The 17,107-nt window shown below is 45.3% G+C and overlaps 1 protein-coding gene across 3 annotated transcripts in view; it reads right to left on the reverse strand.

Moving 5' to 3' along the window:
* Nucleotides 1-17,107, reverse strand: part of LOC119379406 (probable sodium/potassium/calcium exchanger CG1090) — a 527,113-nt gene that overhangs the window by 433,541 nt on the left and 76,465 nt on the right. For all 3 annotated transcript variants that reach the window (XM_049411972.1, XM_049411973.1, XM_049411971.1), the window contains exon 3: nucleotides 8,251-8,333. In XM_049411972.1, coding sequence (XP_049267929.1) covers nucleotides 8,251-8,333 — 83 coding nt within the window. The remainder of the gene's footprint in view (nucleotides 1-8,250; nucleotides 8,334-17,107) is intronic.

Genomic DNA, 17,107 nt, shown 5'->3' on the forward strand with positions numbered 1-17,107 from the left:
CAGTGCTACATCTACCACACAGTGATATCAGATCATTATCCAACTGCCATTTTCTTTCCCTCTACTGAAAATAGTACGAATACATCCACGATGTACCGCAATAGGATCAATCTTTGCAGTTTGAAACAGCACTTATTAGAAATTGATGACAGTATACTACACCTTTGTGATGCTCATCAGCAATATGCCACACTAAGTAATAAAATAACGGAAGCCATTACACAATCTGAACTCCCATGCAAAAAAAGGTATCACCAAGACCCTATTTGTCCTTGGATGACCAACGATATTTTACGAATGGTAAAGAAAAAAGACTATTGGCACAAAAAGTTAAACAAAATAAGGGCAACTCGTACTATGGAGAAAAATTTCGGGTGGCCCGCAACATGGTTACGAACCTTACCCGTAATCGTAAGAAACAGTATTATTTCGAGCTAATTATAAAAACTCCGGAAATTCAAAGATAACGTGCAAAATGATAAATTCTGTTATAAAACCCACCCCTAATCAATACGTTATGGCTGATGCACAGATAATGGGAATATCAGCAGAAATTTTGGTTTCGACTTTTAATCGATATTTTTGTAATATTGGTAAAGAAATTGCGAACTCCTGCCGTGAAGCGTTCGTCGGTACCGTTCCGGATAGAGTTATCAATTCTTTTGGATACATCGACATAACTCCTGCGGAAATTGTAACTGTCGTTAAAGCTATGCTATGCAAAAATAGTGCAGGGTGTGATGAGGTATCACCATTCACACTTAAAAACTTCATAGACATTCTTTGTGCTCCTTTGGCAAAAATCTTTAATCACGCATTTCACACGTCGACTTACCCAGATTTACTAAAAATAGCAAGGGTCGTTCCAATTCACAAAAATGGAGACCGTAGCCTTCCGGAAAACTACCGCCCCATATCTGTATTAAGTGCCATAAATATAGTGTTCGAAAAACTTATCCCGAAACGACTACTAAATTTTCTCGATCGAGAGTCTGTACTAACAAATAGCCAACATAGTTTTCGGAGCAATAGATCAACTTCCACTGCAGTACTATTTCTTTCAGATATGGTCAATTCCTACCTAAACAACAACATGATAGTGATTGGTATCTTCATTGACGTCAGAAAAGCTTTCGACACCGTTCATCATGGTATACTACTTAGCAAATTAGAACGGTATGGCTTCCGAGAGGGAACTAGAATTGTTTCGAAGCTACCTTACGAACCGACAACAAACGGTTCATTTTTGCAACACTAATTCAGAATTTGTGCCCATTACATCGGGAGTACCGCAGGGATCGGTATTGGGACCTATTTTATTTTCACTGTACATGAACAACCTCCCTTTAATATTACATAACTTCACCCCAGTCATGTACGCTGATGACACTGCTCTCATTTGCGCACACGAATCCATCAATGAAGCCTTAAGCACGGCTAACAAAGAATTGAAACAAATCTACGATAGGTTTCAGGCCAATAAACTGGCTTTAAACGTTAGCAAAACAAAATACATGGTGATTCATTCACCATACAAAGTTATTGCTTTGGACTCGTGTGTGCTTCAGGCTGAGAGCGAAACCATAAAAAGAGTGAGTAGCTTAACATACCTTGGAGTTGTACTAGATCATCATTTCAGCTGGAAAATGCATGTTGACTCTCTCTGCAAAAAACTCGCGACAGCCTGCCTTACGCTTTTCAAATGTCGCCAGTACTTCGATGTAGCAACTTTGAGAACAATTTACTTTGCCATATTTCACAGCCAAGTCTCATACTGTATTGAATCTTGGGGCCATACATACGATTCATACCTAAAGCCACTTATAGTTCTGCAAAAACGTGCTATCCTGTTTATATCGAATGCAAATTGCATGGCCTCATCTAAACCACTCTTTCGTCGGTACCACGTCATGCCTCTACAACTAGTCATAAATTATAAAACAACAATAATGGTGTACAAGTCTCTAACAAGCAATGTCCCTCTTGACCGCTCCCTTTTTATGCCATCACAATTGCAAACAAGAGCCCGTCATTGCGGTAACTTCCTAAAACCACTGGTTAAAAATGTTTATAGCAAAAGGCGACTTTATAGGCACGTCATTGTGGAATAACCTACCAGTTCAAGTGAAACAACACAATGCTTTCATTTTCATGCTTAAACGTCATTACAAGGAACTGTATTATACTATTTATATGCTTAGTATTAAAAAGTGACATGATAAACTAACTAATGTTTTGTATGCCGACCAGGAATGCTATTAAACAGATGTATAGAAATATTAGATGAGTTATTTATGTTCAGTATGCAAACCAAAACCAGTTCAACTGTTGTGTATAAGTTATATGTTTTTCAATGTGTTCTTTATCTGTGTATAAGTTATATGTGTTTCAAAATTATCCATATCTTAAGCTAAAATGTCGTTCATTGTATAACTCTGTCTCCTGCCTGTACTTTATGTATGCTATAGTTGCATGGATCCATACTAGCATTCTGCTAAGGATCCAGATGTTGCTAACATGTTTTTGTTTTACTGTATTTTGTTTAATAATAATAAAGTTCAAAGTTCAAAGTTCAAAGCTCTGTGAGTGAGTAGCGTAATTCCAGCCGAGAGTGTATGTACTCTATTTCAAAAGCGTGACTTTACTCTGGCGAGGAAGCTTGTTCACTCTCGCTCAGCCAGAGTACCAGAACTCTGTCGAGACAGTGTGCCTACTCTGTGCAGCAAAGAGTTCCCAGCACTCAGCACTCCTGAAAAGGGAGTGAAATATGGGATAAGCGTTTATTCTCGCAAAGAGAGTTGCTAGCACTCTCTTGCCGCTGTGAGTGAATGCCTTAAGGAAGTTGTTCTTTTTAAGGCGTACACTCAAGTTGGGTACCTCTCAAGTGCGTTTGCTTGCCTACAGATCAATTATCTGTCTTACGTTAGAGTATGCCGTGATAATTTGGGACGCCTTCACAAAATCAAACATCGAAAATTTAGAAAGAATGCAGAAAAAGGCTCTAAGATTCATTTACAACTCATATAGTCGCAGCTCTATTAGCGAATTGATAAAAAAGGTAATTTACCACCTGTTACTGAAAAAAGCCGTGTTTGTAGACAAGTTCTTTTATCAATTGGTAAATGGTCGTTACAAAACTAACACATTACATATCTTGATTCCATCTACAGGTTATGCAACTAGATTCCGACATTCACACACAATCAAGCCTTTAATGCAAAGAGTCAATTTCTTTAAATATTCTTTCTTTCCTCGCACAATAAACGATTGGAATAACCTGTCTAACAAAGCTGTAACCCAAAAATCTTTGGTCTCCTTTGAAGAGCATTTGATCTGAAGTGTTCTATAACCTGTTGAGACTGCCTTGACATCGTTTGTTGTTCTTTTTTACCCAAATGTACGTTTCTTGTGTTTATGTACCACTGTGCTATGGTCTAAGTTAGACCGCAGTATTTACAAATAAATAATAATAAATAAGACGCTCGCCTTCGGATCGTGGGTACGCGGATTCGAATCTCGCCTCGCGAAGAACGTTTTTTCCCTAGAATTTCTCGTTTTCTCGATCTTTATTTCTATTCTTTCTTTCTTTCTTTGTTTCTTTATTTCTTTCTTTCTTTCTCTCTGTACTCGTTGTCTCGCGCATGAGAGTTATTGCATGCCGCGCCGGAGAAATCGGCGCACGTGTTTTGCGAGCGAAGCAGCAGACGAGGAAGACGATGAAGAAGAGGACGACGACAGCGCGTGCCGGTTCATGATGATGATCATTTCTGTTCACCCGTCACGGAGCTTAGTCAGCTCCGCTGTCAAAAAGAGTATAATATAACAAGCTCTATTCTGAAAGGTGATATATCGCGTGCCATCATACAAACCACACGGGATAAGTTGCCTAAAACCGACTTGATGTGCGCATATCCGAAAGCATGTTTTGTGTGAAGATAACTCCAAGTATTTTCAAGCTACTTACATTTCGCTTGCGTGCATAAAGAAGAGTGATCGGACTGCAGTTTATTAGCTTAGCTTTCGGCCTGAAAATCGCCGAAACACGGTGTTATCATGGTATGAAAGATAACACTGGCGTAGCCGGAGGGCGGGGGGGGGGGCGGGTCAAAAGCTTGAAGTTTTTCAAGTTTTGCATGCCTATATAATACACGCACATATACAAACGCACGCACAAGCATACATCACAGAAAGGTTGGTTGAAGCCCCTCCCCCGAAAAAATTTCGGGCTACGCCCCTGAAATATAATCTAAACTACAGGAAGACAAGCTGTAGATACGCGCCGAAAAGAAAGAAAGGAAGGGCACAAATGCGCAATTGTACCATATCAAGCAGCAAAGAATAAAACAAAAACAAAAGAGCTTAACACCTATTCCTCGATACCAAATCAGAATTCTTAAAGGAAGGAAGGAAAAAGATTTATTAACAGAAATGGGTTTGTGGTGCGGGGCCAGCTTGGTCTGCAAGTACCATCTAGCAGTGCTGGCTGCCCTCAGTCCAGGACGCCACAGGCAGTTGCAGCCCTCCGTGCCCTGTCGATCAAACTGTTCTGATCATCAAGGTTATCGCTGGCCACCAGCTCCTCCCACCGCTCCACACTCGCTTAATCAAGAGGGGGCAGGCCGGGGATGGCCCGGCAAGTCCATGTAGTGTGTATTAGTGTGGGTTTCTCAGAGCACCATGGGCAGCACGCAGGGTATTCTGTTGGGTGCATTTTATTGAGAAAATGTAAGTTTGGATACGTTCCGGTCTCGATTATGCGCCAGCTGGCAGGTTCCTTCTTTGTGAGCTCCTTATAGCGGAGGGAGTTGATACGTCCGAGTCCTTTGTAGTAATTTAGGGTGGCCGCATACCCACACGGGAACGGGATAGGCTCCTCGGGGGCAGGGTCTTGAGGTGCTCGGTCTGTTGTGTACCCTCGAGCCACCCTGTCTGCCTCCTGGTTGCCTTCCAGCCCCATGTGACCCGGCGTCCATATTACCCTGTGCCGGATGATAGGGTTTCGTGTGTCAAGAGTGTCGTTGGGATCTGTGCACCACGGAGAACGCTAATCGCCGCTCGACCGACTCGTCTATTCAAGATATTTCTACAGGCCGCTTGAGAGTCCGTGAGGATATCTAGTGAACGTCTTTGGTGGTTGCCAATGGCAATATCCAAAGCGATGGCCGTTTCTTCAGCCTCTGTAATGGAAGAGCAGTGGATTGATGCACTGGTGATTTCGCGAAGACGATGGTTGACCACCGTGGCTACAGCCTTATTGCGATTACCAGTGTAGTACATATCTTGTGCTCGTCTTATTTGACTGCTCTTTCCGTAGAGCCTCGACTCGGGCCTCCCGTCTATCATGATGGAGTTGAGGAGCCATATTACGGGGTATGGGGGCAACCTTGTAGGTAGCTTGGAGGTTTGGTGGAACAGGTTGTTCTTTAGCGATATCTCGAAGGGGGCCCATATGCCCAAGGCGCCGCAGCAGGTTTCTGCCGGTGAGAGTCTGCGCACGTCGAGAGTGTTGGGTGGCCAGTTGCGCTGCCCGTAACTCTTCAAACGTGTTGTGAACGCCGAGACTTAAAAGTTTGTTATTAGGGTCCCTAGAGGGAGCTTAAGGGCTGTCTTTTACGCCCGTCGTAACATAGCATCTATCTGGTCTACCTCCGCTTTAGTGAGACGCTGATAGGGAAGGCTGTAGGTCACTCTGCTGACGACGCGGCTGCGGACGAGTTTCAGTGTACCCTCCTCTCGCATGCCGTGACGACGAGTGGTCACTCGCGCTAGCATACGAGAGACCTGTAGAATGGTGGAGCGAAGGGTGCCGAGAGTGTGGCTGCTCTGATGGTTTGACTGAACCCACATGCCCAGGATGCGTGAAATAGCCTTTTCAGGTATTTCTTGCCCCGCCAGCATATGCGTAGCCGATGGCTGGGATCTTGGAGGCTGTGTTTATTTTTCTTCGAATGCCAGATGCGGAGAAGCTCCGACTTCTCTGTGGAGCAGGCGACGCCACAATTACGCACGCAATCCTCAACGCAGGTGGCCGCTTGTTGCAGATGAGTCTCTTTTTCTCCGAGGGAACCCTGTGTGGCCCATAGCGTAATATCATCCGCATAAAGCGCATGGTGGACTTTCTGCGCGAGGCCTATCATTGCTACATTGAAAAGCAGCGGGGAAATGACAGACCCCTGCGGGGTTCCCTTGTTAGGAACAGTCAGTGTGGCAGATCGAAGTGTGCCCAGCTCTATCATCGCAGTGCGATTTGTAAGGAAAGTCTTGACGTATACATAGGTTCGGTGGCCGCAATTGAGGGCAGCGAGTGAGTCTAGTATAACACGATGATTGACATTGTCAAACGCGCCTTTGATGTCCAGGGCCAGGAGGATGTGAGCTCCGTGCTGGGGTACTGTCTCGAAGACTTCCTCTTTAATTTGAAGGATGACATCTTGGGTTGATAAGCGAGCCCGGAAGCCAAACATGGAATTAGGAAGGAGTGAGTGGACTTCTAGGTAGTTCTGGAGAAGGGTGGTAATCACTCTCTCAAAGTTTGCCAAAGCAGGAGGTCAGAGAAATGGGTCGAAGGTTGTCGAAATGAAGCGCTTTGCCTGGTTTTGGAATCAAAATTATCTTGGCGTGTTTCCATTCGGGTGGGATTGTACCCGGCTCCCAGTGTGCGTTGAGGAAGGTCGTGAGATCACGCACAGCTGCATCGCTGAGATTCTGTATGACGCTATAGTGGACATCATCGGCACCGGCGGCGGTATTACGAGTGCTGCTACGGGTGGCGACATAGACCTCTTCAAACGATATTGGGCTGTCCAGGTTGTGGTTTGGCAGAACACGTTAGTACATGCATATTTTCCGGTGACATCTATGAATGCGAAGCGTGTTGAAAAATCCGAGGAATTATAGCACCTGTTTTGTAAGCATGTATCCACCATGAAGCAAATGAGTACGTAGTTTCCCTTTCGGGTACTTCTGAGGCAATATAGACGAAAAGTGGTAAAACATGACTGGAGAAAGACTGAAATTACGCACGTAATATTTAGGGCAAGTCAGTCAATTTTCGCCGAGCGACTTTTAACACAGCTCACGCATCTTAAAGCAGTCATGAAGCACCCCTGGTGCTCGTTGAAAAAACACATCCTGCGGAAAGCTGACGCGGCTATGAACTGCTCAGCCAAATATTGCAGTCGTGCGCGCCGCGTAAACGCTACAAGCGGAGCGCGAAGTTGCTGTTTTCGCAGGCGCCCTCTTTTCAAACATAGGCCGGTTCTCACTCTCGTCGGTGGGCGGAGCGCCTGCCGGTTGACGTCGCTTATCTGCCTCTCCGCTCCGTAAAAGACAAAACATCCTCATTGGCCGATAGCCGGCATAAATCGAGAGCGGCGTTCAGATCAGATGCGCTTCTTGCCACGGGGTGCCGCCACTTGCCGGCGCCGCACTCCTCAGTCTGCTAACTTTACACGGTAGCCACACTTGCGCACGCGAATCACAGCGGAAGAGAGATCGCGTTTCATGACGCGCGCTGACGTAACTTCTTTCCCCCGTGCCATCCCTCTCTGTGTAGGTTCTAGTGCGCTCGTTGGGACGAGAAAAGAGAGAAAGCTCTGAGAACGTGCGCCAAACGCCCGTAACTCCACTCGTTCTTTAGGGATTCGAGAAATTTTAGCAGAAATCAATTAGGGAGACAGTAAACTCCGATACTGAGGTCGTTAGACCATTACTTGGAAAAGTGGTTCATGATCTTTTTATTGGTCCAGAATAAACTCAGCAGGAAAGTCAAAATAACTACCTTAGTGGTCCCAGCCTCCACCTCACTTTAAGAGGGGTGCTCAGGCATTCATATAATTCAGTAGGTATCTTTAACATTGCGAATGCGAGTTTCATGTTTGCACATTGCATAGAATGAAGGAAAGAAGATACTTTTTAAGGGCTCGTTTTTCTTTGTTAGACACAATATTAATGAGAACTAACAGAGAATAATGCCAAGGAAAGCATAGGGGATGTTATTTGTAATAATTAGGATATAGATGTGAAGAAAGTAAAGTGGACGAAAAGATACCTTGCCGCCGGCAAGTTATGATTTCCTCCACATTACGTTCTTCCCATTTATATCCTAATTACTACAAATAACGTCTCCTATGCTTTCCTTGGCATTATTGTCTGTTAGTTCTCATTACGTTGCATGGAGGTATTTATGATCCGCTACACACTTCAGCGACTTATATGCAGAAACAACTGACGAACTGCGTCAAAACTTACCTTTCCAGCAAAAAGTGCGCTCACACTCACGACGCCTGCGGCGTTCAGCACAGCAGAGCCGAGAGCTGTGCTTACGCCCATTTCTCCCTGCAAGAAGCATGAAAATAATCATCCCAGTACAACATAATGTGACTATTCGACCCATTGTTCGTTTTAAATGCGAAGCATTTCTTAGCGACCTTCTGCGACTTTCAGTCTATCTATCTATCTATCTATCTATCTATCTATCTATCTATCTATCTATCTATCTATCTATCTATCTATCTATCTATCTATCTATCTATCTATCTATCTATCCATCTAGCCGTCTACGACTGAGTGCTCTCCTGGCCGCTTCGTTAATGGGACCTGCATCAAAATTGGTATGACTAACATGACTGTATGACGAACATAAATGATAGGTCGCAACATGAAAATCATGATATGCATGTCATGAACGGCATGATTTACATGCCACGGTCTTGGTGCTCTTGCGGCCATTTCGTTAACTTGATATTTACCAAAATTGGTATTGCATGACAAGATTTTATGACAAACGTGAGACAGGTCCTATCGTGCAAATCATGACACGCATGTCATGTACAGCATGAGTTACATGACATGGTCTCAAGGCGCTCGCGGCCGTTTAATTATATGGATATATACCAATATTGGTACGACGAAGCACTTCTGTACGGCGAACATAAATGACAAGTGGTAACATGAACATCATGGCATCCATGTCATGTACGCTATGACATCCATGCCCGCTCGTGGTGTGTTTACGGCGGTTTCGCTATCTTGACATGTACGAATTTTGGTATTGCGTGACGTGACTGTATGAAGAACAGAAATTACAGGCGGTAACATGAAAATCATGGCATGCATGTCATGTAGAACATGATTTACATGCCACGCTCACGATGCACTCGCGGCCGTTTCGCTAGCTTGATACACACCAAAATTGGTATTGCGTGACGTGACTGTACGACGGGCATAAAAGGCCGGTGGTAACATAAATATCATGGTGTGCATGTCGTGTAGGGCATGATTTACATGCCGCACTTATAGTGCTCTCGCGGCCTGTTCGCTAGCTTGGTGTACCCTGAAACTGGTATTTGGTGACGTGACTGTATGACGAATATAAATGACAGGTGGTGACATGAAAATCATGACATGCATGTCGTGTAGAGCATCATTTACATGCCACGCCCATGGGCTGCTCTCGACCGTTTCTTTAGTTTGACATACACCAACACTGGTAATGCGCGACGCGACTGTATGATGAACACAAATGGCAGGTGGTGAAATGACAGTCATGACATGCATTTAATGTACAGCATGATTTACATGCCATGCTCATGGTGCGCTCACGGCTGTTTCCTAGCTTGATATACACCAAAACTGGTATTGCGTGTCGTGACTGTATGACGCACATAAATGACAAGTCCTAACACGTAAATCACAGCATGCATGTCATGTACGGCATGATTTACATTACACTGTCCAGTTAACAAAACGGCGCTTCCGGCCGTTTTGTTAACTCGACATAAACAAAAATTGGTATAGCATAACATGAGTGCGTGATGAACATAAACGACAGGTCATGCATGAATGCAAGACAAACATGGGATATACAATGAACTAGACTTCATTTGCCTCAAACACAAACAAGGCGATGTATGCAGCTCTTTGCTGGCTGCTTCGCATTAGGTCGATTCCCACAGTGCGTGGGATCTGCCGGTTTTTTTAACACGATAGCGTTTGAGAGTCCTTGTCGCAGAAAGTGCGTTGTCGGCATCGGGGGTGTTGCCTGGGTTCGAGCGGGAATCGAACCCAGGCATCCTGTGTGGCAGTCAAGCGCTCTACCATAGAGCCACGCCATTGCTTAAAACTGCTTTTGGAAAAATATCCTATAGAGGTGTCATGTCGGGCGAAGGGGGACAGTAACAGGAGTAATATTGCGTGGCAGAAGCGTAGAATCGCTGCAGGCGTTGCAACATTGAACTGTTTGACGAGTGAGTGGTTTAAGCTGCCCACCCATTACTAAGGACTCAGCTATTAATCATCATCAGCCACAGACAGCATCAACAAAGTGTGCAGCTGCGTAGGTGCGCCGATTGCTTTACAGATGCGTAGTGCGTAATTAGCTGGTTCACGAAATGAATTATGGCGTAGTGGGCACTTGGTAACTATAACTGCAGTAGGCGCCCTAGGAGAGCTTACAATGGGAAATGTCACGCGAACAGACGTTCCTTTCTTCATAGGTGTCCACCGAGAAGCGAAGGATGGCAAGCGATGCGAACGATCGAACCACCTCGTCGACCCTTCCAGCAGATCGGGATGGACTTGCTGGGGCCATTTCCGACGTCAACGTCCGGCAACTATAGTGGATCGTTGTAGCTACGGACTACCTCACCGGCTACGTCGAAACGAGGGCTCTGCCTAAACGCAGTGCCGCCGAGGTAGCGAAGTTATTCGTCGAGAACACCGTTCTGCCTCACGGTGCCCCAGATGTTCTTATCTCCGACAAGGGTACGGTTTTTACAGCCGACCTAACGCGAGCAATCTTGTCCTGTGATTGTGACGGTTAAGCAAGCAGAACTCCAGAAGGTAAGGATGAAACACCTTATTGGACGAAGTTGTGCCTAGAAAGCAAAGTGACACAACTCAGTGCAACTATAGCTCGAACACATTCATCGGTAGTCGAAATACTAATAATAATAATGTCTGGGGTTTAATGTCCCAAAACCACGGTATAATTATGGGGGACGCCGTAGTGGAGGGCTCCGGAAATTTCGACTATCTGGGGTTGTTCAAGTACACGGGCCTCAAACATTTTCGCCTCCATCAAAAATGCAGCCGGGATTCGATCACACGACGTTCGGGTCAGCAGTCGAGCGCCATAACCACTAGACCATCGTGGCTGGGGCTAGTCGAAAAACTGATCGGCGGCGAAATGCGTCACACTGTCAGCAAAAAAACGCCAGGCCTGCGCGGAAAGCGCAGCAAGGTCACAGCGAAAGCTCGAAGAGCGGCATTTCTAGAGCAATTTATACACTCTCTTGTGGCTACTAATACAAGTACACTATCAACGTACCCACTACGCCAGAAATCATTATATTTGTGAAGTTGGGAAGCACCCACCACGACATTACTCGTCATTCTGCGGATAAGCGAGGTACCCTACTTGTAAGGCATCACTCTGTAAGGCATCATGTAAGGCATCATGTGCTATTCTGTAAGGCATCATGTGCAGTTTTTTCATGCGACGGCTGATGACGATGAAAATTATGATAGCCTTTTGTAATGGGTTGGAAGCTTTAAAGGACCCACTAGTTACTTAATTCGCGTTGTGTGATGCCCGGTCGTTATTTCACTCTCCCACCACGTTTTATAACATACGCTAACATGAGACAGAAATAGAGAGATGGAATTAACTTTATTGAGACAATGAGGAAATGGATCATGGGAGCCTTATGGGCTTCCTTGGCAACCACTTGCGAGGAACCCACTACGCTATAAATCATCATAATTTTTGTGAAGTAGGGAAGCAGCCACTACGCAGTTTTTCGTCATTCTACGTAGAACCGTGGTACCTGCTAAACACTTGTAAGGCATTATGTGCACTTTGTTGATGCCGTGGCTGATGACGATGAAGAATTATGGCAGAGCCCTTTGTAATGGGTTGAAAGCATTCAACAAACTACTCGTTGCGCAATTCGCAGTGTGTGACGCCTGGTTACAGAATTCGCATTGTGTGACGCTTGGTTGTTGTTTTGCTCTTATACCACGCTACATTACATATGTTAATGGATCCTTCCCGACATGAAGCCTGTATAGGGTCTTTTTGCAATGCAGTTTGAAGCACAGGCATGGCTCTGCGGTAGAATACTGGGTTCCCACGCAGGGGGCCCAGGTTCGAACCACGTTCCAACCTGGAATTTTTTTCTGATTACTTTTTTTCTTATTTCGAGCGATAGTGGTTACGGACAATGGCGGCGGCGGCGGCAGACAACTACGGCGCCAAAAACGGCCCTTGTTGTGATCTCATAACAGCTTTCGCTGTAAAACCTTACATGTACAGGAGCAGCTACGGGACCGAAGCCGCCCAAACGCTTTAACTCCAGCATCCTGTAGCGCGCCTCAACGGTTCCCAACCAATCTCCCAACGGAATTTTGCTAGGGGGCACGATAAATAGTTACATTTACTGTGATTGGTCGTAGGTGAGTGTGGTTACAGTCTACGATTTATAAGGGTCCGTACCACAGCAGTTTTGCTGCTGCAGCATTAAAACTTCGATCGCACGACTTCTTTGTTCGGAATCCTCGCGGCGACCCCACGACGCCATCGCGCTCAAGAGCACTGGTAGGCGACCGCAATATTGCGAACGCCGCTGTTGCGATGGTAGTTTCAGATTGCACGGGCAGCGGCGGCTTCGTGCTGGATTCAATACCTTCCCAAGAACAAGGTCCAGCCGTGCAGCATCGACATTGCGGCAGACTCGACGGCTCCTGTCAAAGCACTGTACGGTAATTTCCAATAACTTGATGTTTTGTGACAACCGACCCACTGCGCGCCCATGCGCCTGCCTTTCTGTATGACGTGCTTCCTCGCTACAGGCAAATCTCGTGTGAATTGTTTGGCGAAGTTGAGCCGTCGTTGTTCGTTGTGGCCATGTAGCTGAACTGGAGAGCTTCCAGTACAGTCCACCTGCATGACTGGTCATGCTGGGAATTTTGTCGCCCAATCGCGTGCCGGTGCTTCTTTGTTACTTCGTTTAGCCGTAGTTATTCGCGTCATGTATGGTGTGCCGATGCACGAACTTGTGTCGGCACTGACGGAGTGCTCATTTGGCTCTTGCGTATATCTCACATCTAGTAAATATAGCACACGAAAGCGCGATCAGAGATGACAACCACGCTACGCTGGGGAAATGAAATCATTCGGACGGTTCGGCTACGCACGCTACTACGGAATATAGGGTGAAAGGATATTTTCGCAGACCAAATTAGTCACTTTCTTGCAGAAAGTTCATCAAGTATATTGCATATCGCGATGTCGCTGCTAAAGTGTTGTTTTATTACGTACATAGTACGCATAGTCAAGCATAGTGGGCTTGCATAAAGCGTACAGGGTTATACGTTGCACAGCCTGTACTGTATGTCTCCCGCTAGCGCTGCCCCCGATCTCGTGAAAATTCATCTCGCGAGCTGCGGTTATCGCAGCGCGACTATTTTCCTCGGAGCATCGCAGATAGGTTCCAACGCTGGCGAAAACGAGGCGCTGAAGATGCGAAGCGCGCCAGCCGGCACGGATCAGATATCTTGATCGCCACTGCGCCGACGTCCCGGCGATTTCCTTTCGCGCCTTGAACGAACGCGCTTTATACCGCCACGCGGTGTAATTGATGTATGTTTAGTTCTGGTCAGTGATTGTAGAGATGTACCGTATTTACTCGAATGTAACGCAAGGGGTGACTTTTCGTTCCCTCCAGGAAGAAATAATAGTTATTTCGGTATTCGATTGTGACGTGAGGGTGGACTTTAGGTAGCAATAATCTGGGGGAAAAACTCGCCTTACATTCGGCTAAATACGGTAGTACGTGAATGAGCACCGGCTAAGAGTGTGTCAACGCGAAAGCAAGGCTTAAAGAGCGTGTGTCGATATCACTTGTTTGAACGTGTCTAACGTGCAGAAGTGGGGTGGATATGCCAGCAAATTAATTGTATACATCAGTGAGTAAAGGTGAAAGCGCCTGAATGGACAGTTGTTAGCGTGGTAACAAAGATCAAACTCGTCTTCAATTGTAAAAAATAGCTGCGTGTTACAGTATCATTCTCTGAAAATTGAGAACAGTAACGACCACTTTCCTTCTTTGCGCCAAACACTTTAGAGGTAGTTTCTGCTTTTATCTACATGGCAAAATAATTTTAAATGTTCAATATTATTGAACGTTTGTTCAGTTCACTTTCGGTGTTTCTGTCTATAATGATTGAGTAGCTACACAGACATGAGTGGGAGTGCTTCTCGTAAAGCAGACTGAGCGTATGCCTGAATATTGTCCCTGTTTCATTCTAAGAGCAATTAACATGCACAGTCCAGTTGTACAACTTGCAGCTAGTCCCATATTCTCTAGGAGACATCCATTCAACTTTAACGAATTCATACAAAGCAAACCTATATGGGTTCCTCCACAACAAAGCTTCGCAGTTGAGGAAAGATTTTCAAGGTGGTGATATACAAACACATGCTGAAACAAAGTAATCTACCTTGCTTTTCCCACATATCTTTTCGCAGAATTTCTTCCTCAGATCTTCGGTTTTTGCTTTAAGCTCTTTGATAAGTGCAACTTCATGCTGCCACCTGCAAGCCACTTAATTCGGGCGGTGGTATGTCTACCTTAGAAAGGAGATGGTCCTGAGCGCGAGTTCCAGACCACGAGAAAGTTGTCTCGGATATGAAGCTTCACCTTGTAGGAACTTGTATGGATTTCCGTTGTAGCATGCTGCTAAGATTTGGCCACATGTCTCATTCTCGCTATGTTAATTCTCCGCCTTGGAGATTTTGCAGAATTCTTTGTATTACTGTTTCTGTTGGACCAATTTAGGGTTGCTTTGACTGTATCTCTTTTGTTAACCAGATAGTTTTATTGCATTCTTAAATAAATCACCATGCATCTACTTCTTTTGTTTCAGATGACTGTGAAGATATGGAGTCACGACAAGACCATCGAAGGACTTGCAGTTGTGAGCATTGTTGATGCCCTCAAAAAGAACGCATTTGAGGCCCGTGTACTTAGATTTAGGTGCACGTTAAAGAATTCCGGGTTGTCGAAATTTCCAGAGCCCTCCACTACGGCGTCCCTCATAATCATATCATGGTTTTGGAATGTTATGCCCCAGATAAAAAATAACCAAAAAGAAAGCAGTGGGCAGACAATAGTAGCAGTTTGGGCGTGTTGGTATCCCAAGATGTTCTGAGTGTTTAGCGCAACTCGGAGTAAAAGGAAACAAAGGTAGTGGTAGAAGAGAAGGCAAGACGACAGCGTGAGCTCTAACTTCCAACGGGTGTTCCTACTTTTGTTTCCGTTTATTTCGAGTTGCTTTAAACACTCAGAAAGCGGTTGAATTTGATATGTGCCGAAATGACGAAAGTAAGGTTTGTAAATATATTTTGAGCCAATGCTAATGACTCGTAATATATTCTGATTGCAATCGAAAACTAGGAAGGGTGTACTGCATTTTCTTTGCCATATTTTGAGCCTGTAATTTTCTCTTACGAATGTACAAACGTTGGGCTGATTGCTTCGTATAGTTTCTTATTCTGGCTAAGTAGTTTGGAATGGCCAGACATTGCCGCTGCTTCTGACCTTAACAATCCTTGAACATCCGATGTGATTAATCCCATGAAATGTCATTTCAAATGCGAATGCATTTCTTAGTCGGGCTATGTCAGGCGTCCGGCGTTGTCCACGGCGCCCTCTCCCATAGCAACAGCTGCGGGCGCGCGCGCTTATCCTCGCCCCTAGCAACCGGAGCATGTGGTGCGAGAGAGTGTAGCAGAGGGTAGGTGCAGTGCTTCGCCGCTCCTTCTCTCGCCGTTCGCTCTCTCTCCTCCCTGCGCCCCACTCTCCCGTCCGCTCGCGCCTCACTCTCGACCGTTCGCTGGCTGGGCGCCTCTCAAGGCGATGGCAGAAGTCGGTGAAGGCGAATGTCTGACGGCAACGGTACCATCTCTCGGCGCAAGAAATGCATTCGCATTTCCTCACGATTCCCTTCGGGGAAATGGGGGTATTTTTTTTTCTTACGTTAGTTTTATTTATGTATTCTGCCTTCGGCCTACTGGGAGAAAGAATAAACTTGATGAGCAGCGGCAACGGCTTATGGTAACGGTACTCGGCTGCTGACCCGAAAGCTGCGGCTTCGATTTCGGCCAGGAAGCCCAGGTGATCTAAATTATCTGGAACCATTCATTACGCCATGCTTCACAATCATGTTGATCTTTTGGCACGTGAATTCCAAGCAACTAATAGTAAACTTGATGCAGAATATTTGGCTACAGAGCAAATGGTTTTACTGGCATTCTCATGTCTGTAAACTTAGGATTTTTTAAACAAGAATAAAAAAATCATGTGCTCGCCTCTCCATAGGGAGTCTGAATATGGCAAGCACTCATTTGTTGCAAAGCCTGAAAATTATTTGAATTTCATGTCTGCGCAAAATATAGCAAACGTGAACTCTGCTGCTTGCAGGTCTAGCTATCTCCTGGATGTATTGGAGGTCGACGAAAAAGCATTCAACTGCTTAGTGGAAAGCACCGAGAGCGGCACCCACACATTCACAGTACGCAATGGGGAGTGGATTTCAGGCAAGTGTATTCAAACATTGCTACTTTTACAGAAAAAGAACACATTAATTTTACACTTTGTATACCAGATATCGTTTTGCTGTGGGCTGTGTTGGCCAGAAAAGTATTTTAAGGCAACGCTTTGTGCTTTCCAGGTGTCAATGAAAGCTCACGAAGTAGCACAGACCTGGCACGATATTTTGCTTCTAGGGTTGAACTTCCTTGCAAAAGCCTTAGCCAGGATGTGCTAGATGCATTAAACAACGATGCAACTTTTCAGCCAGCGAAAAAGCAGAACATAGTGAAAATGATAGCAACTGCATGCCAAAAAATTCGGCAGATCCCAGGCGTTGTGGGAATCGGTTTCATGCGACGCAGTAAGCGAGTACTTCTATGCTGTATTTTATGGCTTTGAGCCAAGCGTTACGAGGTGGATCGACGTGTTCTTGTAAGTGTAGTAGCTGTGTGCACATCGTCGGCTTACCAGGCACGTCGACAACACTGGCGTTTAAAGGGTAACTTATGGTG

The sequence above is a fragment of the Rhipicephalus sanguineus genome, chromosome 1 (genome assembly GCF_013339695.2).
Source record: "Rhipicephalus sanguineus isolate Rsan-2018 chromosome 1, BIME_Rsan_1.4, whole genome shotgun sequence".
Classification (NCBI taxonomy): domain Eukaryota; kingdom Metazoa; phylum Arthropoda; class Arachnida; order Ixodida; family Ixodidae; genus Rhipicephalus; species Rhipicephalus sanguineus.